The sequence below is a fragment of the Neovison vison genome, chromosome 2, assembly GCF_020171115.1.
Source record: "Neovison vison isolate M4711 chromosome 2, ASM_NN_V1, whole genome shotgun sequence".
Lineage (NCBI taxonomy): Eukaryota > Metazoa > Chordata > Mammalia > Carnivora > Mustelidae > Neogale > Neogale vison.
In genome coordinates this window covers 205,002,516-205,026,249 of record NC_058092.1, presented here as the reverse complement: position 1 = coordinate 205,026,249, position 23,734 = coordinate 205,002,516, and the positions used below count along the sequence as shown (strand labels likewise).

Here is a 23,734-nt window from a genome sequence, read left to right as displayed (position 1 = left end):
CACAGGTGACACCGTGCTTACTCTGAGCCAAAGCTTTATGAGGCCTCCCATAATTCTGTGCACTCGCTCTAGGAATCCCGCCACTGCAAGAATGAGTCTGGAGGATGGGCACCATGCATGCACCAGGCTGCCCTGCTGAGGCCACCTTAGACTCATTCATTCACTGCGGTCTCCTGAGTGAGGCCAGCCAACACGAGAAGAATCACCTGCATCTGTGAACCACAGAGAACTGTGAGGAATAATAAATGCTTTTATTACTGTCTTAAACATGAAATTTGGGCTGGTCTGTTATGCAACAACAGCTGATACAGCTGGTACACCTGCTCTCAAACTCTCTCCCACCACTCTGGCTAGTTCCTGGAAAGGAAATAATGTCCATTCTTTCCTTTGAAGCAATCTAGACCTTTTTGTCATTCTGTCTTCTAGATAAGGAATGGAGATATTTATCTTGGTCTTTTCCTGCCATGGAGGAGTAAAATGCCTCCTTTCCATGGCTAGTCCTTCAGTCTCCTCCTCTCCCACAGCCCTCTTCTCTCCCCATCCCCAACATGGTGCTCAGCAGCATTACTCCTCTAGAATACAAACACGGACAACCTTCTCGTATCTTAAAAAAAAAAAAAACAAACAAACCCTAAAACCTTTGCTTGAACCTATTGTCTTTTCAAGCTGTTAGCAGTTTCTCAATTTTTTCTTCCAACTAGAAGACTCTGAAAGCATGACTAACATTATTTCTGCTACACAGCCTGGGCTTTGCTTCTTTTACCTACTGAAATCATAACTTCCACATTGAATAGTTTTAAATTCCTGTTTTAGAATTACAGTTTAAAAATTGGAGATGATTTTTAAAAGTCATTTTTCTCTATAGCAGTTTGATAGTGTTGCCTAATACTGGCCCTTGAAAATCCCCTTCCTGGTTCTTTTTTCTGTCTACTTTTCTTTGTCCCTAAGTATTTTTCTTCCTCCAACTACCTCAAAATTTGAGTGTTCCCCATTGCTGTGCACTCTGCACTCTTCGACCTCTTCTACAGACGGTCTGCCTTGATGACTGCATCCAAATTCATGGCATGAAAACTAGCATACAGGCAGATTACATGTGTACACACACACATACACATTACATCTCTCTGCTGAGCTCAAGCTCTGTGTTTCTAACCAATGCTGAAGATCTCAAGCCCTCCTTTTGCTCATCACTGTTCAAGACCGTCTCATCTAGCCTTCAACAAAATACGGAATATCTCTGTGTCTTACTTTTTAAAAATTAAATTTAGAAATGATAACATATCTCCCCCAAATAGACTCAAAATGCAAGAATTATCTGAGCCTTCTCTCAACCCCCTCTCAGTTCTCACATTTACTCACCCAGCCCCAATGACCATGCTTTCTCCATGTTTTTCCCACCTTGTCTTTCCATACCTTCCATGCTTCCACTCTGCCAACCACTGCCATGTTAATAGGATGGCACAGAGCTCCTTCCCTTTAAGTTGACATGCTCATAGTGACTCTTCCTTAAGCACTAATTTGATCATTATCTGCCTGTTCAGGAACTGATTTCTTCCCACCACCTGGCTTTGAGTGTTTATAGAACTTGAGTCCAACCTAAAACTTAACTGGTACTATTGTTTCTCTTCTCTAGCCACCTGACTTATTCAATTATCCTTAAGAATGCCTTGTCACTTCCATTCTGTTTTTCTCTCTCATGCTCTTCATTCTGGCTTCTCCACTCTTTTCTTGCTCTCCAATGCAACCAATGTTACCTTATTCTTCAAGACTCAAATCAAATACTAACTCATTCATAAAGTTTTCCCCCAGACTATTTAATAGTAGTAAACATAAGAGAAATATTTTTGTTTTTTATTGGAGTAACACACACACACACACACACACACACACAATTTACAGATCAAACTTCCCCACAAAACTTATATTAAAATACAACACTTTCATGACCCACCCTCCTCATTCCTTACAACCCCAGAGGCAGCCACTTTCAAATCCAACTTGTTTCTTCTGGTAGCCATGCCTTTTCTGCTGTCTAGATTCTTTTGACTTCATTTTATAGAAAGTAAGGATTTGGTTCTTGGATATCATTTTGCCAGCCCTTTTTCTTCCTATACTACTCTCATCTTCCTGCTATACTTTTATTACCATTTTTTGGTTTAATAACCAGTGTTTATGTGGTTATAGTTATATATTTACAGTGTACTCTGATTATAGACATCCCCTCATTCAACTTTTTTCTTTCTCTAGTATTAGTAATTGCTTTATTTTCTATGTACCTACTTCCAAATTCTTTAAAAGAATTTGGTCTCACTGTTCTCCAACAGATCAGGAATTGATGAGTTTCATTTCTGTTCCTCTGAGCCATCCCTCACACCAAACTGACGCCCTCTATCACAGTTTAGGACTGATTTACTCCAAGGTCAGTCATTAAAACAACATCTTTGCATGTACCTTCAATTCCCTTGTTTGTCCCTCTCACACTTGCTCGAAATTATTTGGTACGACTACAACACTGGCTAAATCCAATTCTCCATTAACCTCTATACATGGCTAGAAAAAACACCACCACACCTCTACAAATTCGTAACTACAACTCCAATGTGCCTCTAAGTTGCTAGGAATTCTTTCCCAGTCAATTTATTCTCTCACATTCCTGGGTAACACTATTTTTTCCTCTCCATCAGCCACCTGATCTTCCACCCTCAGTTTTTTGCTGTATGATTTGATGATATCTTTATCCTTTGAATTCCTTCAAACCACTACATCCCGTCTTTCTATCCTATCTCTTGGTAGATAAACACTTTCTCCTCATTGAAAAGCTTCGACAGACTCTGACCACCATACGTGCCTACAGCGCATGCACCCCATGTACTCTGCCCTCCAGCCTGCTGCTACACAGAGGATCGGTCAGTGCACCTATAGAAAACCACTCTTCTCTCTCATTCTGGGAGATTCCATTCCCTCTTATCTACCCAAGAACATTGTTTCACCAAACCTCCCTCCACTCCACTCTACCATTAACCTTCTGTTCTCCACTGGACTATTCCCTTCAAACACACCTAGTTTTTTGTTTTTGGCCTATATTAAATTCAACAGAAACCTTCTTGACTGTATTCTCCTAACAGCTACTATCCCATTTCTTTGCTTCCATTTGTGGCAAAACTTTGTGTAAGATTTGCCTATAGTCACTGTTTCTAATGATTCTTTGTCCCTTTCCTCCTTGAAACCTATTAAGTTTATGCTTCACGACTCTACTGGAAGTGCTCTTGTCGAGGCTGATGAACTTCCTGTTGTTAAATCCAACCACCAATTCTGTCTTCACTTTACCAGACTCCAGGAACATCTGACACAGCTGATCACTCTCTTTTCTTGATACACATTCTTCACTTGGCTTCTAAACCTCACTCCTGATTTTCCTTCTACTTCACTGGCTGGACCTTTTCAGCTTCCTTTGCTTGTTCCTTCTCCTCACTCTGATATCTAAATGCGGGAATGCTCCAAGGCTCGACCCTTGGTCCTCTCCTCTTTCTCTGTACACCCTTAAGTGAACTCATCCCGTGTCTCACATGTCTAAATACCTTCTATATGCTGAATACCATCAAGTGTTTCTCTCCAGCCAGACCTCTCCCTGAACCACAGACTTGGATATCTACCTGCCACCTTGCTCTCTTCTCTGAAATGTTTAACAGACTCATTATGTCCAGAGCTAAACTCCCAATTTACCCCTCCCCCAAAGCTGCTCGATCCTTAGTCTTCCCTGTTTCAGTTAATGACAACTCCATTATTCCAGATGCCCAGTCAGGCGATGCCCAGTCAGGCGTCTCAGGTCAGGGTCTGCACTTTCTCTCCTATTCTACTATATCCAACTCACCAGCAAATCCTGCTGGATCCTCCTCCAAACTCTATCTAGGATACAACCATCTCCAGCGCCCTCTGCAGCTACCATCTCTTACCTGGATCACCGCCATTAGCTTCTTTTTTTTTTTTTTTTTTTTTTCCCAATTTATTTATTTTCAGAAAAACAGTATTCATTATTTTTTCACCACACCCAGTGCTCCATGCAAGCTGTGCCCTCTATAATACCCACCACCTGGTACCCCAACCTCCCACCCCCCCCGCCACTTCAAACCCCTCAGACTGTTTTTCAGAGTCCATAGTCTCTCATGGTTCACCTCCCCTTCCAATTTACCCAAATTCCCTACTACTCTCTAACGCCCCTTGTCCTCCATGCTATTGGTTATGCTCCACAAATGAGTGAAACCATATGATAATTGACTCTCTCTGCTTGACTGATTTCACTCAGCATAATCTCTTCCAGTCCCGTCCATGTTGCTACAAAAGTTGGATATTCGTCCTTTCTGATGGAGGCATAATACTCCATAGTGTATATGGACCACATCTTCCTTATCCATTCATCCGTTGAAGGGCATCTTGGTTCTTTCCATAGTTTGGCGACTGTGGCCATTGCTGCTATAAACATTGGGGTACAGATGGCCCTTCTTTTCACGACATCTGTATCTTTGGGGTAAATACCCAGGAGTGCAATTGCAGGGTCGTAGGGAAGCTTCTAACTGCTCTCCCTGCTTCTGTCTTTGCCTTGCGAGGTACAGTGTATTCTCAACAGGGTCATCAAGATGATCCTCTTACGCCAGGTCATGTCCATCCTCTAACCAAAACCTGGCAGTAGTTCGCCATTTCACTCAGCGTAAATGATGACTTTCTTAACAGTGGCATACACGACTCCCATTCTCTCTCTGCCCTACTCTCCCACTGTTCTCTCCCTCCCTCACTGGTCTCCAAGCTGTTCTTCAGACAAGTTTCACATGCTCCTGACTTAGTTCCTTTGCACTGGCTGCTCCCTTTATGTGGAACAGGCATGCTTCATAGATTTATATATGGCTAACTCCTTCATGGCCATTAATTCTTTGCTCAAAACTTATTTCCCAATGAGGCCTATCCTCACCATTTCATTTAAAATTGTATTCAGCCCCTCCCTTCACACTCCTGATCGCCTTCACCAGCACCGTCTCCTTTTTTCCCCTTTTGTACTTTCTAATGTGCCATATAAATCATTCATTATACACTCTGTTGTTTATCTCTCCCCACAAAAATATTAATCCTACAAGCGCAAAAATCTTTATCTATTTTGCCCATTACAGTGCCTAGTATGATGCCTGAACATAGCAGGCATTTAGTAAATACGTGAATGAATGATTCCTCAGAGCATTTTCCATCTTTCTTCTACCATCTGTATCAGTGATGTCCAGTAGAAATAGAAGTCAAATACATAATTTTAAATTTTCTAGTGGCACATTAACAAAAGTATTTTACAGGTTTTGTGTAAAATTCTAATGTTTTGTTTATGCATTAAAATATTAATGCATTTGTTTAGTAATTTTAATTTACATAACAGTAAGGTTCTATTTAATGTAAAGGTCTTCCTATTGTTTCAGGGTTTCATTTAAATTAAATAAAATTTAAGATTCCATTCCTTGGGTGTACTAGCAACATCATAAGTGCTCAAGAGCCGCACGTGGCTAGTGGCTAGGAGACTGAACAGCACTGACACAGACTGTTAGCCCGCCCTCCCGCACAACTGCCGTCCTCTGGCATCTCGCTCCCATGTTGGACTCCCTTCCACCTCAGTTTAGGTTCCAGCACACCCTCCAATAGCTCCCGAGAAAGTATGCAGGAGGAAAATCTGTTGATAGCTGTGTAGCAGACACAATGTTACCTACTGAAGAAGCCTTGGTCCCCCTTATGTTTCGCTAACAAAATCTGTTTAAGTTCTGGCAGCAGTATGTCCAGCCCTAGGCATAAATCAGAATTTGCCAAGGCCCCTCTAGACCCCCACAGCACCCTTTTACCTAAGTTTGCATGTGAGAGAAAGCCTGCTGGGGGATCTGTTGGTGAAGCTCTTCCACCTGCCACCTCCCAGCCGACTTGCTCTCCTGGGTCTGCTCAACCATCACTACCATCAGTCTGCTTTCCAATTCCCATTCTTGCTCCTATCCCTTCTCATCTTTACCCCAAGCCTTCCCTGGTTCCCATTGTATTCCAAGAGTTATCCCCATGCCAATACTGAGTTCTTGTTCTTATCATCTCTGTGAGTTTGTCTTTTAAAATTCATCCTTTGTAGAATAATTTTAGTGGGATAGGAGGAAAAAAAACTCTATAAAGGATATCATTAGATAAATTGATGAAAGTGGAATATGGAGGATAGATTAAAATATTATACCAATGTAATCACACTGTAGTTATGTAAGATAGTATCTCTAGTTGTAGGAAATACACACTAAAGTCATCAGGGATAAGGAGCCAGGAGGCATGTAACTTACTCTCAAATGGTTCAGAGAAAACAGAGCAGGCAGGCATGTGCATAATAAAGCAAATGGGATAAAATGTTAGCAGTAAACTAATCCGGGTAAAGAGAATATAAGCATTTCTTATATTTTGGGAACTTTTGCGGGTTTTAAATTATTTCCAAAGAAAAAGTTAAAAAAATGTGATATACTTTAGCCAAGGGATTACATTTGATTAAATGGTGATTGGATCCTTCCAGATAGCTAACACTCAAAACCAAAAGTTAATTTTTCTTCCAACATAGCACTTCCAAATGGAGTAGGTAATTATTATTAACTGTTTGGTATAGTTTTTGATATAGCGTCAGAAAAAAATTTTAGAGGAAGAGTTTGCCCTGTTCTTCTCTGAGTGACTTAAATCAGGGTTTCTTGACTCCTGTACTGTTGACAATTGGGTCTGGCTCTCTGGTGTGGGAGGAGGCTGTCCTGGGAATCACAGGATCCTCAGTGGGGACCAGCATCCCTAGCCTTTACCTACTAGACGCCAGCAGTGCCACCCAGACCTGACAATCAAAAATGTCTCCAGATGTTGCTGTAAGTACATGTTGCTATAAGTAGGGGGAGTGAAAGGGAGAAGCAAAATCACCAGTGGTGGAGAAGCACAGATCAGGACGACAGACTACAGTAGAACAGTGGTTCTCCAATGCTCGCTTATATCAGAAACACCTGGGAGGATTGCTATTCACTAAAATGGGCTCCACCCTCAAGTTGATGAATCAGCAAGTCCCAGTTGGGGTCAAGAATTGTCATTTCTAACAAGCTACTAGTGGTTTGGGGACCAAATCTGAAAACCACTGTGCTTGACATTTACCTGTAGAAAAATTACTCCAGTGACACGCACTAAAATTAAAAAAAAAAAAAAAAAAAAAAAAAAAAAAAGTCTGAAATATAAGACTTGCAAATCCAGGGGCACCTGGTTGGCTCAGTCGGTTAACCACCTGCCTTCGGCTCAGGTCATGATCCCAGGGTCCTGATATGGAGCCCCAGGTGAGGCTCCCAGCTCAGCGGGGAGGCTACTTCTCCCTCTCCACTTGCCTTGCTGTGTTCCCTCTTTCACTGTCTCTCTCTCAAATAAATAAATTAAATCTTTAAAAAAAAAGACTTGCAAATCCAGATTTATAGAATGAAGGCAACATCACACAGATTATGAGGGTTGCAGAGGGGCTAAATAGAGAATGTCTAGCTGTATTTAGATGTGTACTTCCCTAAAATCACAGTTAATCTGTGGTGGAGCTATGGTAAGAAAAGCAGGAAGAAAGTAAATGGGTTTAGTGGTAAGAATATCTGGCATGTAGCTGTGAAATGACATGTGTGCTTGCTGAAGCCCTAGGAAAAGCTGTGTCACTTCTCTAAGTTTCAGTTTCCTAATCTGGAAAAAAAGGGTTTAGATTAGGATCTTATAGACTACTTTCAGCTTTAAAACTACATAATTATACCTCTTAAGTGAATGGTAGTCATTTAAAAAAATTCTTTAAGTTTTACACTAATGTTTGTATACTTTTTTGATATAACTAAAAAATTAATAGTACTAAGGTCAGCCTCTCTGTTATGTCTGCCAGCACTACCATGTTGCCCAATAAAAGCAGAGTTATGTGTGGAATATTAAAATCCTGAAAATAACTACAACTAAAGTAGCTCTGAGATAAAGTTATAATTTTAAATTTGGAAATATATTTCTTAAATACTTAATGTCTAATATGTACAGACTTATTTTTAAATTCCTCTTAATAAAATTCTTTAAAATGAAACAAAATGCTTTAAGATGAAAATTAAAAAAATTGTAAAACCTGTATTAACTGAGTCAAGGTGCTAACAAATATTATGATGCATAATACAATATAGTAAGAGTTCACATAACTTCGATGAACTATAGAGTACCTTTACTCACCTCAACATTTCTAATGGATTTGTCTCATGCACTTGGTTGCCACACCTCGGACAGTCATTGCTATCTTCAAAGTGTTGGACAATACAAGTCTTGCAGACTAAGAAGAAAGAAGACGTTAGATTAAAATGCATCATTTGAACTTAATGTAATTAGAAACAGTCTGTAAGAATTGCATATTACAGGCAGAATGTTATTCTTTAACCAAACTTTATAAGACTTAACATTCTAACATTGTAAAAAACAAACAAAACCAATTGAAACAAAGCTTACAGTTAACTATATAAAAAGTATATACTACGCTGCTGCTTGCTTTCTTAAATATATTCACAAACCAAGTAATTTATTCATATTACCATGGAAAAGCTGGTATATTTACATAAAACAACAGTTCTCATTTAAAGAAGGACAAAGAGAGGTATAACCTGTAAGTCTGCAAGGACTTCTTTTGAATGCAACATAAACAGTTCTTAATAAAATTTGAGAGTTTTCAATGTGTTTGGATTACTTTCTTTTGGCAGGGTGCTCCCAGGACAAGTGGGGAGTTACAATGAAACTTCTAGCCTTTGCAGAGCATGCTGAGTCTGTGCTCGCAAGCACTGTAATTCCACGGAGCATGAAGTATGGGTAGTGGCATCAACTTGGTACAAAGGCACGAGAGGAAAAGTAGAACAACAACTAAGAAATTGACAGGGATAATTAAGATTTTAAATAAAGATGCTAAACAAAGACAATAGAAATATGATTTGTGGATTTTTGGCTACTAGCCCATATAGTCTATGCTTCCCCTAATAGTACATATCTTTCTGGCTATCTTTCTCACCTTTTCCTTATGTTTTTATTACCTACTATGTCAACTGTCTTGCCCAAAAACCTTAAACATATTTACAGCACCTGAACTATAAAATTTTTTTTACCTAATTCCCTATCCCAATACCCCTCTCCTCTATTTTATTATGCTGTATAATCTGAAATTTTTACCCACTATGGATCAGCTACCCCAACTTTTTTTTTTTTTAATTTATTTATTTGATAGAGAGGGTGTGCATGAGCAGGAGGAGCAGCAGAGGCAGAGGGAGAAGCAGGCTTCCTGTTGAGCAAGAAGCCTGATGCAGGGCTTGGTCCCAGGACCCTGGGATCATGACCTGAGCTGAAGGCAGATGCTTAACCAGTTGAGCCACCCAGGGCCCCCCCCAACTCCCTTTTTCAACTCCACTACAAACTACTTCTTTTCCCTCTCCTCATGCCCCACATTACCTAAAAGTAGTAAAAGTTTATCTAAACAATTGATCAAAAGTAAACACTAGGATTCTTCTGAGATTAGGTCTGAAAATTCAAGCATCTCACATACACTGGTCAGAACAACCAACGGTCAAGGAAGAATTCTATTAGCTACCTAATTTTAAAGAAGGTATACAGAAGGTATCTTGGCATTTCCTTTCACTTGCTCATCCGTTCACTGAAGGCCACATACTGTACCAGGAGTTGGGGATGTAGAGGCAAACAAAACAAAGCCCATACCTTTATGGAGCTTATATTCTATTTGGAAAGGCAAACAAAGAATTTTAGTTAGTAACATGTGATATTCACACACACACACACACACACACACACACACAGTAGACAGAGTGTTGAGCCCTGGCAGCTATTTTAGGCTGGCCAGGGGAAGACTTTCTGAGATGACATGCGAGATTTTTTTTGTTGGATAAGTAGACCTGAATCCCATTTTCTCCACCTCTTTTTACCATTACATACAGCTTTAAGGATAATACCCCTTCATTAAAATTCTTCTCAAATTTGGATTTAAGACAATATCAGAAAACCTTAAAAATTAAAGGGCTTAGATATGAGTACTTCCTCTGTCTTCCACAATTCTTGGCCACAAAAATGTTCTAAATATCTTTTAAAAAAGGTCAGTGTTTGGGAAGGGAGAACTTTCTTGGTAAGCTATACTAAAGTGGAGAACAGAGAAGCTGAATTCTTTCAAAAGATTGCTGGTATTTGCTCTTTTCCCAGGACACTAGATAAGTCTCTGAAATTTGGGAAAGAAGGCAAAAAAGGACAGATAAGAAGCAAGAATGAAGAGTATTACAAAGCCTGATCCCATCCTGAATCTCTGATCTGACCCTGAAGCTCTGATCCTTGTGGTTCAAAATGTTTATCACACTCAAAGGGTTTAGGAATTCTTGGCTGTCTACCAGCCTTGGCCCAAATAGAGGCACGTGACATGCCCAGAGCAAGTCCTCATCCAGGTCAGCCAAAAGATTAAGGGTAGGAGCCAGTCTTCCCGGGGCCTAACGTACTAATCTAGGTTGCTGCAGGAAGAAATGTAAGGTTCATCCATCCAGACATGCATCAGTTTCAAGAACAAGGCTGTGTTCACTGCTTAAGGTGAAGGCAGCACCAGTGCCCAAGGATGCTGATGGAGAATATTCATCGGGATCCAGATGTGGACTGTCCAATATGGCAGCCCCTAGCCACATGTGGCTGAGCACTTGAAATATTGCTAGTTCAAGTTGAGTTGCTTTCAGTATAAAATGTACATCAGCATTCAAAGACTCAGCATGAAAAAATAATATCATCAATGTTATATTAATAAATGTTAAAATGTTACTTAACATGTAACATGTTTAAAAGATATTTCATATATATGAATTAAATAAAATACGTTAAAATTAATTTCATTTGTTTCTTGTTTTTACAATGTGGGTACCAGAAAATTTAAAACTACATTAGTGGCTCATATTTTATTTCTACTGAATGACTGCTATTTTAGAGGGATGCAGAAAGCCCCATCAGGAGTGAGTTTATTTTTCACACCAACACTTGAGATACAGTAATTTTTTCTACTTTTGAATATGAAGAAGAGGTTTCCACAGGCTAGGTTACCTGCCTACTCTGATGAATGGTAGCACAGAGACTTGAATCTAGGTTTTCTGATATGAAATCACAAATTTTATGTCAAATTTTAAAGATTTTTTTAAATTCCCAAAGGAAAGGAATTTTATATAAAAATACCAGCTATATCAGACAGTATTCTAAATGCTTCATTTATTTAATTCAACACTATTTAATAATTTAATCCTTATTACAGCCCTATTAGGTAATATTAGGCCTCTTACAGCTGAAGAAACTGAGCAGAACTTTAGTAATTTGCCAAAAATCACTTTGTAAGTGAGAAAAGCCAGGGTTTGAATCAAGAGCCCATATACTTAACTAACACAGCCTGTGTGACACATTTTTTTCTAATTTTATTTCTATAGGCCTATATATACATAGAAAAAGAATGCCTTACCCCTTAATTTGGGAACCTTAAAAATGTCTGTTTGTAGAATAAGATCTCCTTTTATGCTAAGTATTTTGCACAGAATAGCCCCTTTAAGCAGCTTATTTATTCCTTAAAAAAAATAACTGTAGAAAATACATTACATGCTTTTAAAAGCTGTTAAGTAAAGCACAACCTCATATAAATTAGAACCTGGGAAAATTCAGGCCAGAATTTCAGTGAAACTGAAAAAAGTAAAAGGAGGATTTGCTTTCCCTTAGAGGCTTAAAAAACCCATCATTACAAAACTGACCTTTGATTCTTAGTTTATAATTTTGTTCATATTAGCTGGAAAATAAATTTTTAAAATATCTTCAAGATTTAATACCAAGCTTTCTAACTGCTCAGCTGCTATGCTGGGTAATTCCCTTGGTCCAAGAAAGATGTTGAGAAAGTCCCCCCTGTGGTTAAGACTGTGTATGGAGACCAACTAGAGTTTTTCACTCTCACCAGCTACTCTACAAACAGGTGCTGTAGCCAACTCAGAAAACACCTGAGTCGGAAAGGGATCTGGGCTTGCCAATGATATCTCTAGGTGGAAAAACACTTGAATAGAAACGAGTGCTAACATTTACTGCACACTAACAAGGGTCAGGCTCTCCGCTCAAGGCTTTGAATGGATTCTAGGATGGACCTTTGACCAGCCCCTTTGACAAATGAGAAATGCAGTATTGGAGTGCCTGAGCAGGCTGCCCACAGCTGGCCAGCTGTGTACCAGAGACCATATCCACCCTCAGGCTGTGCAGCTCCAGGCCTAAAATCCACACCTTGATGCAACACATCTTAATGTCCATAACACTTGGTCCCTTCATTAAAATTTCATTTTTTTAAAGATTTTATTTATTTGACAGAGATCACAAGTAGGCAGAGAGGCAGGCAGAGAGGGGGTAAGCAGTCTCCCTGATGAGCAGAAAGCCTGATGCGAGGCTTGATCACAGGACCTGAGACCATGACCTGAGCCGAAGGCAAAGGCTTAACCCACTGAGCCACCCAGGCACCCCAAGATTTCATATTTTTAACTGATGCTTATATTGAGCCCATCACAAACAACATTCAACTTCTGCCTAAAGCCTACTAAGACCAAATCTTTCCTTTGACCATTTCTCATATTTGAACTAGGTTGTTGTACAAATTAATACAAAAAGAGTCCTTGTATCATCTACAGCAGCGGTTCTTTTTCTGGGGTATACATATAGAGTATTAGTCATAAGAAAAAGAATGAAATCTTGCCCTTTACAGTAACATGGGTGGACCTACAGGATAAGTGAAATAAGCTGGAGAAAAACAAATACCATATGATTTCATTTATATGTGGACTCTAAAAAGAAAAAAAAAAAAAGGAACAAACAAAACAGAAACAGATTCATAGAGAACAAACTGATAGTTGCCAAAGGGGAAAAGGTTGGGGGTGGGGAATGAATGAAATAGGTGAAGGTGATTAAGAGGTACAATCTTCCAGTTATAAAATACATAAGACATGGGACGTAACGTATAGCATAAGGAATACAGTCAATATTACTGTAACAACTTTATATGGTGACAGATGGTAACGAGGCTTATTGTGGTGACCATTTTGTAATATATATGAACACTAAATCACTATGTTGTATACCCAAAACTAAAACAATATTGTAGGTCAATTATTCTTCAATAAAAATATTTTTTTAAAAAAGCAGTGATTCATGAGAAGCGAGGTAGTACAACAAAGTTGTTCTAGATAAAAATAATCTTGCAGCAGACTACCTGGATCTGAATCCCAGTTCTCTCATTAGGCAAATTACTTTGTGTTTTTCTATGTACAAGGGAGATAGCAAAGGCTCCTATCTCACAGCGTTCTTGTGAAGATTAAATGAGATAATATATGTAAAAGTGTGTAAACGAGTGTTGGAGAACTTGTAAATATTCAGTTCATGTGAGCTATCACTATATATTAGATCACTGGATGAGCATAAAATAAGGAGAAGGAGATTCCGAGGAACTGAATATACTGAATGGCATCAGACTATGATTAGTTTCATGTGTCCATCTTAAATAACAGATGAGCTTCCTAATGGAACTTGAAATGTCTATCATGTATTGGTATTAATCCTCTGCAGCCATGTGTACCCTAGAGATAGTCTTGCGATTCAAGTATGATATTTATGACACACTGCTTCACCAGAATGGAAACTGCTGGTCTCTACATGTGTGATATTACTTTTTTCTGGGGTGGAGGGCCCAAGATTGACCAACATTTCTCCTTATACATTCCTTCCTTGACTTCTATGTTTAATATAATTTCAGCACAATCCCACTGGTCTAGGCCTTACCATGTTCTGTCTTTTCCTGATCACTTTGCACATACCTGCTCTGAAGCATGATCATCTGATTTCATAGTTTAACTATTCAAGGGCTATCTATCCTACTTCCTTATTTTCGAATTCTTTTTTTCTTTTCTTTTCTTTTTTTTTTTTTTAGAGATGGGGAGAGAGAGAAAGAAGGACATAGAAAAAGAGGGAGGGAAGAGATAGAGATAGAGAGAGAGAGAGAGTTGGGTTAGGGGAGAGGAAGAGAGAGAATCTTAAGCAGGCTCCTCAAGGTGGAGTCCAGAGGGTGGGGTGTGATCTCATGACCCTGAGATCATGACCTGAACCAAAATCAAGAGTCAGATACTTAACTGACTGAGCCACCCAGACACCCTTATTTTCAGATTCTTGTTGGAGGGGGTTCTTCACAATAGGTACGACCATTTGTTGTTGCTATCTTGGATGTATGGTTCACCCACGTCTCTTCTGTATCAGAGAGCTAGCTTCCCAGCTTTGATGACACAAAGTAATCTACACAAATTTCTCTTCATGAGCACTAATTCTTCTATCACTGATAGTAAAACAATAATATTCTTTTCTTTCGTGTCCTTGGTGTAGTCATTCATTAGTCATGCCCTGTTTATTGAAAATGATCAAATGCTGACTTCCTTTGTTAAAATCCTCTGAATGTGTTAGTTTTATCTGTTAACATAGAAGCATACTTTTCCTTCGTTCCTTAAGCACATCACTATCTTTATATACCCTTCTTGATAGCACTCACTTGATACAGTTTGCCTTCGAAATATTTGTCTATCATCTGCTAACAGTCTGTAAGTAAATCGTGGTCATCTGCAAAGAGAAGAAGCATCAGTTTCCTGCTTTTGATACATATTCTTAATGTGTGAAACTGACATTTTTATAAAAGTTTTCCAGAATAGCTGTAATTTGCTTCCATGAGACAGTATCTTCTGATTTTACTTACATAAGGAACTAACGAACATTTTTCTCTTATGTTATACATGGCACATTTCTTTTAAAGGCTTACATGCGTTGCAATTTCATGGAGAACATTAAGAACAGCATTCCTTTCTATTGAGTAGAATGCTTTATTATTGTCTCTACAGGACAGAGGAACAGGCAGTAGCATTTTTTGAACAGGGTCAGGATACAATCTTGGGATTTAAGCATAGTAGCGGGATCTGAGACCAAATAGACCAGGAGACCAAAAGGTTCAGAAAGGCTGGAAAGCTTATCCCACTTCCACAGACAGGTTTAAGGAGTCAAGTACGACTCCAAGGTCAAGATACAGTCTGGTGGTAGCTCCGTCAGTCCAGGGCTGCCCTCATCCCCCTTCCTTATCAATAGAAATTTCATGATCAATCAAAATAATCACTTCCTTACACATGTTCTTGAATAGTTCTGCTGTTTTCTACTTCATCTCTTTGCCTCTCTCTTAGTCCAGCAGACCTGGCTTATTTAAAATATTACACCCTGGCCAAATCCAACTCTCTACATACTCTGCTTCTACAGGATTACAGCAGAACACTGGGAGAAACACAAGCACCACGTTGATTGGTATCTCACCTTAATTCTTGACCATGGACACTACTGGGTGCCGCATCTGCCAGGCAGTCACACTCAACTCCCAAGTCCATTAGGCTCTTTGCTAATACTGCATACCTTCTCCTCTCCTCAAATCCCCAACATTTCCTCCCCATCCTCACTTTCCACTGATCACCTCACTTCCTTTTTGCTGAAAGCAAAAGGAAAAAAAGAAAAAAAAATTGAAACAAAGAGAATTCATACCGTCACATCTATTTACTTACTAGCATCTATGCTCTCTGCTCTTGCCTATCTCTAAAACATTCCTGTGCCTATCAGTCTCGGCCTTTGCACTAGACCCCTCCCAGTGACCCAAGAACATTGCTCCAGTGCTTCTCCCCTTTCACTTACATTAGTCTTTTGCTGAGATTCCGAACAATATTCAAACATACATTTCCATCTTTAAAACCAAAAACTAAAAAAACTTCTGTTGACCCTACTTCCCTTGTGAGCTATCACTCCATTTCAGAGTGAAATACACTCATTCACTCATTCCCCAGCACCGCTCTTTCCAATTTTCTCACCTTCTTTACCTTAAGGTTAAATGCTTGTGTAATCATAGTACAATTATCAAAACCAGGAAATTAAGAAATTTCCATCCTCTCATACCTATTCAGACTTTTGCTCCTGACCACTCCATTGATTATCTGTGACCTCCATGTAGTTAAACGAGGTCTAGTCTCAGTGCCCCGCTACTCAACAGCCCATCTAGTTGACTCCTCCTCAACAGGATAAGCAGTTTTCTTCCTAACTCATGCCTCTTCCTCTCCTTCTTAAAGCCCCAGGGTCAGTCTTTCAACTTCTCAATCTACACTCATTCCCTTGGTGCTTCCATTGTTGACAAATCATATGCTCATAAACTCCAGACGCATGTGTCCACCTCCCAACTCGGTATCTCTGGATGTCTCATAGTTGACATTCAGTTGCCAAAAAATAGCCACCTGATCTTCCACCCTCAGTTTTTCCTGTATGATTTGATGATATCTTTATCCTTCAAATTCCTGAGGCCAAAAATCTTGGAAGATATCCTTGATTCCTTTTTTTTAAAAAATTTATTTGATAGAGAGAGATCACAAGTAGGCAGAGAGGCAGACAGAGAGAGAGGAAGGGAAGCAAACTCCCTGCTGAGCAGAGAACCCGATGTGGGACTCAATCCCAGAACCCTGGGATCATAACCTGAGCTGAAGGCAGAGGCTTGCTTAACCCACTGAACCACCCAGGCCCCTGATTCCTTTTTCTTAATGAGTTCATTGGCAAATACAACTCTACCTACAAAACAGAACCAGAATCTGACCACTTTGTCCACCACCACCACCACGTTGCATAAGCCATCACTACCTCCTGCTTGGCTTATTGTAATTATTCTTAACAGGTCCATTTTCAATGGTCATCTGAATGATCCTTTTAAATTTAAGTCAGATCATGTTATTCCTCCACTCAAAACCCTGCTGAATTGGGTCTTCATTTCTCTCATTAAAAAAGTAAAAGCCAAAATCCTTAAGATGGCCCCCAAGAACTGTGCACTGGGCCTGGGGCCCACATCACCCCATTAGCTTTCCCAATTCTGCTTCGTTCCCTGCCGTCCAGCCATAGTGGACTCCCGGCCACTTTGCAGCCTGACAGGCACGTGCCTCCTTAGAGCCTTTGCTCTTTCTGTTTCTCTACCTGAAATATTCTCCCCTCAGACCTGTGATTAGCTAATTCCTTCGCCTCCTTCAGTCTGTTCAAATGTCATTAAATGGAAGTCTACCCTGAACATAGGCTTATTTTAAATTGTAACATCTCACTGACAGCCCAGTTCCCTTTACCTAGCTTGACTCTCCTTTTTTTTTTTTTTTTTTTTTTTTTTTACAGCATTTAGCACCTTCCACAATACACTATGATTGCCCTATTGCCTTCTGTGCTGCCTCATGTGTCCTGGGTGCCTAGTATAGTACCTGGAGGAGAAGATGCTCTATAAATATTTATGGAATAAACAAGGACATGGGGTTAGGAATCATAGAGGGAGGCAGGATTCTAGGGCCTATAGTGTCCTATTGTAGTCAAGTCAGAGATCAGCCTACATTTTCAATTTAGGTAAGGGAAGAGATTTTCTCTGAGTTTACTAGCAAACTTTCTGACAATTTTAAAAAGTTAATTCAACACAAATTTGGAAGTTTTAGTTTTCCAAAATACAGTAATTTTCTGCTGAGTAAAGAAATTCAGTGGTTGAGCATTCTGAGAGAACAAAGATTTGTCCATCGGTTTTTAAATTTTTGATATAATATAGTAGTCTGGTAAAAACCAGTGTTATAAAACATCAGCAGTTATAAAAAGTCTTCAAAGTATCCAAAGAGAAATTATCTTTTGTCTTTTCTACATGTTTGAATTGTACTTATTCATATTGTTTACATTCAAACATGTGTCAGACTTTTTTTTTTTTTTAACAAACTCTATTTATATAGGCATAGAGAGAGAATGCTGTCAGCAGTTTGTGGGGCAAAGGGAGAGGGAGAGAGAATCTTAAGCGGGCTCCACACTCAGCATGGAGCCCAATGTGCATAGCTTGATCTTATGGCCCTGAGATAGTGACCTGAGCCAAAATCAAGAGTTGGATGCTTTAATCAACTGAGTCACCCAGAAGCCCCTGTGCTAGACTCTTAAACATACTTGTGCACTAACCGTGACTTCTAAGTCTTAATAATTACATATTTGAGGGTATTTTTTCTCACTCTTATCAGTGGTATTGGTTCCAAATGATTATGACCTAAATATAATTTATTCTCAGAAGCCAATATAAGACAATTTCATTTTTTAATTTGTTAGCCCCTAGTTTTGGCTTTGAGTGTCCACTATGATATTTTGCTCAACTGTTTAAACATTCTTTATTATCTAATGCAGTTTCAAAAGCTAAAAGAACCATAAATTTAATACAATTTTCTTTAGCATTATTGTTAATAACAGATGACACTGAGACTGTTTAAGACCTATAATTACTCTTACTTAAAAAGAATCATCAAAATGAATGCTATAATCACTTTCATGAATGAGTGACTAGTTTCTGCCAAAATATTGTTTGAAAGATCTAACAATGTACCAATGACCTCATTTCTAATACATTCCTGAAACATATTTGCTACCTATTGAGAATTTAAATGTAATTTCTAATTAGGCCTTTGGTTTTTATTCTAAAAACAAGTCTTGGCCCTAAAAATTGAATTTTATAAAGAATACATTATTGGAAAGTTCAATTTGTAACTTCATTATAATGGGTATTTATTCAGAATTAATAAATTCATATCATGATTGGGTACATTAGACAAGTATCCTGTCATGCAAACATAGCAGGAAGAGGCTTTTTATATACATATAAAGCCTATATATATATATACATATATGTATATATATATATGCACACACATATACTTAAATTCACTTGTTTACTTGAAGAAATTTCAAAAGACAGAACCAAGCAGAAAGAAGAAAAATTGGGGCGCCTGGGTGGCTCAGTGGGTTAAGCCGCTGCCTTCGGCTCAGGTCATGATCTCGGAGTCCTGGGATCGAGTCCCGCATCGGGCTCTCTGCTCAGCAGGGAGCCTGCTTCCCTCTCTCTCTCTATGCCTGCCTCTCTGCCTACTTGTGATTTCTCTCTGTCAAATAAATAAATAAAATCTTTAAAAAAAAAAAAAGAAGAAAAAATAAAATTAGGAAAATGTCATAATTAATTATAAAGATATGCCAGAGTCAGATGTTCAGGATTCAGAATCCAGCTCCAGCATTTACTAGCTTTGTTACTTAAACTTTCTGTGTCCTGTCTCTGTGAAAAATACTGGAATAAAATCTGAAATGCTCTTCCTTCAAGCCTTCTCACAACTTGCTATTTTCTTTTATTTTGGTCTCTGCTCAAATGGTAACTCCCAAGAAAGACCTTCCTCTGTTTTATTTTTTTCTCACCATTTGATACACATAACATCTGAAATGATACTGTTTACCTGCTTATTGTCTGCCTCTCCTATTAGACCACAAGTTCCAGGAGGGCAAAGATTAGGCAGATCTTGTTTATTGCCCTGTTTCCACGAGCTAGAAGAATGACTGGGACAATGTAGGTGTTGAATGATTAAATAATCCCACCTAGCTAGAAGGTTCTTGGGAAGATTAAGTAAGATAATAAATGTAAAGCTCATGACCACAAACACAACAAATATTCAATAAATAACAGCTATTAGTTTACCTTTTATTAGCATTTATTTTCATTATGGTATGATTTAATTACTGTCTGATTATAAACTGCCTGACTGAAGTATGCTAGTATTATAAATGTCTGGTCATGAGCTGTGCTTTTCAAACTCGTACACCACAGAATCACCTGAAGAGCTTCTTATTACACAGATTTCTAGCCTTGCCCGCAGAGAATTTGATTCAGCAGGTATACGGCAAGGCTCAAGAATTTGCACTTTTAACAAGTTCCCAGATAATGTTTCTGCTGGTGGAAGCCACTAGCCTGGAGACTGCACTTTGAATAGCAAGTGTATGTAGCCCAGGGTTTTAAACATTGAATATCTACACATCAAGAGATCTCTATACCTTAAAATACTTATGTATTTATAACACGTTTTCCAAAACAATAAATGGTTGGTCATACTTAAATTTTATCATCTTCTGATTAATTGTTCCTTCATGTTTACTAATTATCACATAAAATCACCAAGTCCCTTAACTGTCACATCAACTACGCCTAATTATCAATTAATCTGTCTTCTATGCAAAAGTTAAAAACTAAGTACAACAATGTTTTTCCAAAGAATTTGTACCTAGTGAAGGGATTACCACCATAATCTCTGAAAGGGCACAAAGAAGAAAGCTTTCCTTTTCCATACCACAGATTTCTATGTGTATAACCCTCTTCCCCCCACTGCCCAAGGAAAGAATCATCAAACTCTTAAGAAGTCCTCTAACCACAAAAGGGTTAAGAATCAATACACTGTATTCTTCACATTTTTGCTCCTGGAACAAAGCTCCTTTGTTTCTAAGTTAAGTGAAAAGTCTTTCATTTTAAGCCAACAATCTATACAACCACAAGCAAATATACTCTAAGTAACCTCAAAAACTTTCTGAGGATCCTGGTACAAGAGACAGAGCATCCCTTACTCTAGAACTGCCAATCTCTGGTCTCCAGTACAGCATCTCTCCCAAAGACCTACATGGCTTCCACCTATACTGTAGAAGACAGTTTTTCAAAATACGTAAATTCTAACTGACACTGCCTGTATACATGCCTTTCAAGCTACTTATTACTGCATATGAATCTTTAAAAGGAAAAACAGTAAAATAATCAACAAATTGGACATCTATTTATTCATTTAATCATTATTAAGCACTCAAGTACCAGGTACCAAGGATACACCAAATCTGCCTGTGGTTCCAGGTAGGTGGCGTCTCTTGGAAGAGAGGAGTTTTAAAGGATGGGTAACGGCCAGCCGGGCATATGGGCTAAGTGCATTCCAAGAGAACACACAGCTGAGCCAAGTATGTACATGTGTGTGAAGTAGGTGGTGAGGGAGGAAGAGGTGGGCATAGCTAAGTAGCTTTAATTTCTCCTGAGAGCACTAGGATATCTCTAGGAAATTCTGGGGTGGTTGAAGAGTGAGTGATGAAGACAGGAGCTACTTCAAATGGTCACGCATTGACACAGGTTAGAAGTGGGCTGCGGTGACTGGTGAGAAGTAATGAGGGTCTGAGGGAACAGTAACAGGAGGGCGTAAGTGAAGGGACAGATTTGAGAGATATTAAAGAAAGAAGCCGGACAGGACTCAGTCCCCATTTTGTTAGGGAGGATAAACAGAGTCAAGTGTGGAGCTTATTTCCTGGTGGATAATTCAGTGTCGGCATCCCATTCATTCATTTTTTTTTTCCAATTTATTTATTTTCAGAAAAACGGTATTCATTTTTTTTTCACCACACCCAGTGCTCCCTGCAAGCCGTGCGCTCTATAATACCCACCACCTGGTACCCCAACCTCCCATCCCCCAGCCACTTCAAACCCCTCAGATTGCTTTTCAGAGTCCATAGTCTCTCATGGTTCACCTCCCCTTCCAATTTACCCAAAAGCACATACCCTCCCCAATGTCCATTACCCTACCTCCCTTCTCCCAACCCCCCTCCCCCCAGCAACCCACAGTTTGTTTCGTGAGATTAAGAGTCACTCATGGTTTGTCTCTCTCCCTATCCCATCTTGTTTCATGGATTCTTCTCCTACCTACCCATTCATTCATTTTTTGACATGAGGAGCCCCAGGTGGCTTTAGGACACCCAAGTGCATATCAAGTAGGATTCTGAAACTCAGAAGGAAAGTCTATGCCAGAAATAAAGATCTGGGAGACATCAGCACATGCAGCTTAAGTCCCACAGTAGATGAGCTCACGCAGAAAAGAAAAAGATCCAAATACACATGTAGGAATTTCTTCTTGGCTTATGAGATTTTCTTGATAGATTTTAAGTTCTGAATTTGTCTTTTTTACCACTCTGCCCCAGTGGCTAGCAAAGTGCCTGATAACTAATTATTTTGAGTAATTCAATAATTATCTATTATTTGGGTAGACATGTTTATTTCCTTAGGGTATTTTTTTATTTGGGTTAAAGTTATCTCATAGATCTATAACCATAGTTAATGTGGATTTTAATTCATCTAGCATGAAGTGACCATTCAAAGCTATGACTCATTTCTGTTTTAATTTCTATCTTGTTTTAAAATTTCATCTTTTTATCAAGTGTCCTTGGCCTGCTGAAGAGAAGTGTTGTTAACAGGTGAGATATGAGCATACTTATAATGGGGCTTTTATAAGAGTTTTTTGTTTTGTTTTGTTTTTTTGCAACTCTTTGCCAAGAACCTGGGACACAGTCTACCCTGCCATCTCTCCCTCTCCCATGCTTCTAACTGGCCGTTCCTCTTTCTTCCCATGCAGCTGTGGAGCTAACATCTTCAAGGGCTACTGTAGTCAGTCATCCTGCTGGACCTGTTGGCCCTTATTTCTACATCGATGGGGAAGCCAGGCAAGGTTAGCTCCAGAATTTCTCAATGGGAGAAAGACTCACGAAATCATAGTATTTGTACAAAGTTATTTTAATAAGATATTCTTTTTATTTGCCTAAATCAAGATTAAAAATATTATGGTGTACTATAATGTCACTTAACATTTCTCACTTTCCTCCTCTCCCATTTGGCCATCTGACTTTTCTATTTCCTACTCTCTCAAATCGCAGTATCATTAAATAGGACCCACATTATACATAAGAAAACTGGGTAAAATCGAAGACCCAACAAATGACTGAGGAACACTGCTTTGCAGTACTGTTTATCATTACAAATAAGAGGATACTTTGCAAATAGGATAGTTATTGCTTACAAGCCCCAACATAAATACAAACAAAATAATACCCAGAAATTGAGGGACCAGAAAGTGCATTAAGACGAGTACTACAGGATTGTCAGGTCTCCACAGACTCTGGGTTATCTTACTTCTTCATCATTTACTCTGCTATTCTGTATTCCTGCTGATGATAAAGGTCACATTTATGATTCACCACTGTTTTTTAATTCCACTTCAGCTACGTATGTTTTCTCTCAGTAAAGGGGCTTGATGACAGCCAAGGAGTTTTTCAGGCTACAATGACTTGTGCAATTAAACTGTCATTTACCCCTTTAGACTTTAAACTGCTATTGTAAACATAAACATTGCCCTTGCTTATAACCTGTTTATACTTCTGGAATCTTTTGTTTTCCTCCCAAAAAGTGACATTTAAATTGAGATTTCATTATGCCCCAGAGAAAATTTTCTTTCAGAAAAACAGATATAAAATCTGTGTAAGATAGGCAGAAATTGGGAGAATCTGGGCTTTATTCTCATTTTCCAGAGTTGATGGTTTTTGCTAGAGAAATCCAAATGTGAAAATAATGCACAAATATTAGAAGGAACAAAACAAAACAGACTGGGACCATGTCTTGGTACCATGCTTGGTATAGCAGGAAACATGGAAGTGTAACAGAAAGTCCTTGTCCTAGAGTAGCCATATCCACTGGCTCTTCCTCCAAAATACATCCACAATCCAATCACTCTTCCCAGGCTCCAGTCTCACACCTCTTTACTCTGGTTGAAGACTCTATAATCTTTCAGGGGACCTGCAGTGACTGCTGTTGTATAAACCTCCCTGCCTCAAAGTCTTATTTATACTGGCCTTTCCCTCTGTCTAGAATGCTCTTCCCACATATCCACAGAGCTCAGTTCCTTCAGGTTTGTGT

The 23,734-nt window shown here is 39.0% G+C and overlaps 1 protein-coding gene across 3 annotated transcripts in view; it reads right to left on the bottom strand.

The window, feature by feature from the left end:
* PCGF5 (polycomb group ring finger 5) overlaps positions 1-23,734 on the bottom strand; it is a 124,540-nt gene that overhangs the window by 47,856 nt on the left and 52,950 nt on the right. For all 3 annotated transcript variants that reach the window (XM_044240089.1, XM_044240091.1, XM_044240090.1), the window contains exon 3: positions 8,251-8,347. In XM_044240089.1, coding sequence (XP_044096024.1) covers positions 8,251-8,347 — 97 coding nt within the window. The remainder of the gene's footprint in view (positions 1-8,250; positions 8,348-23,734) is intronic.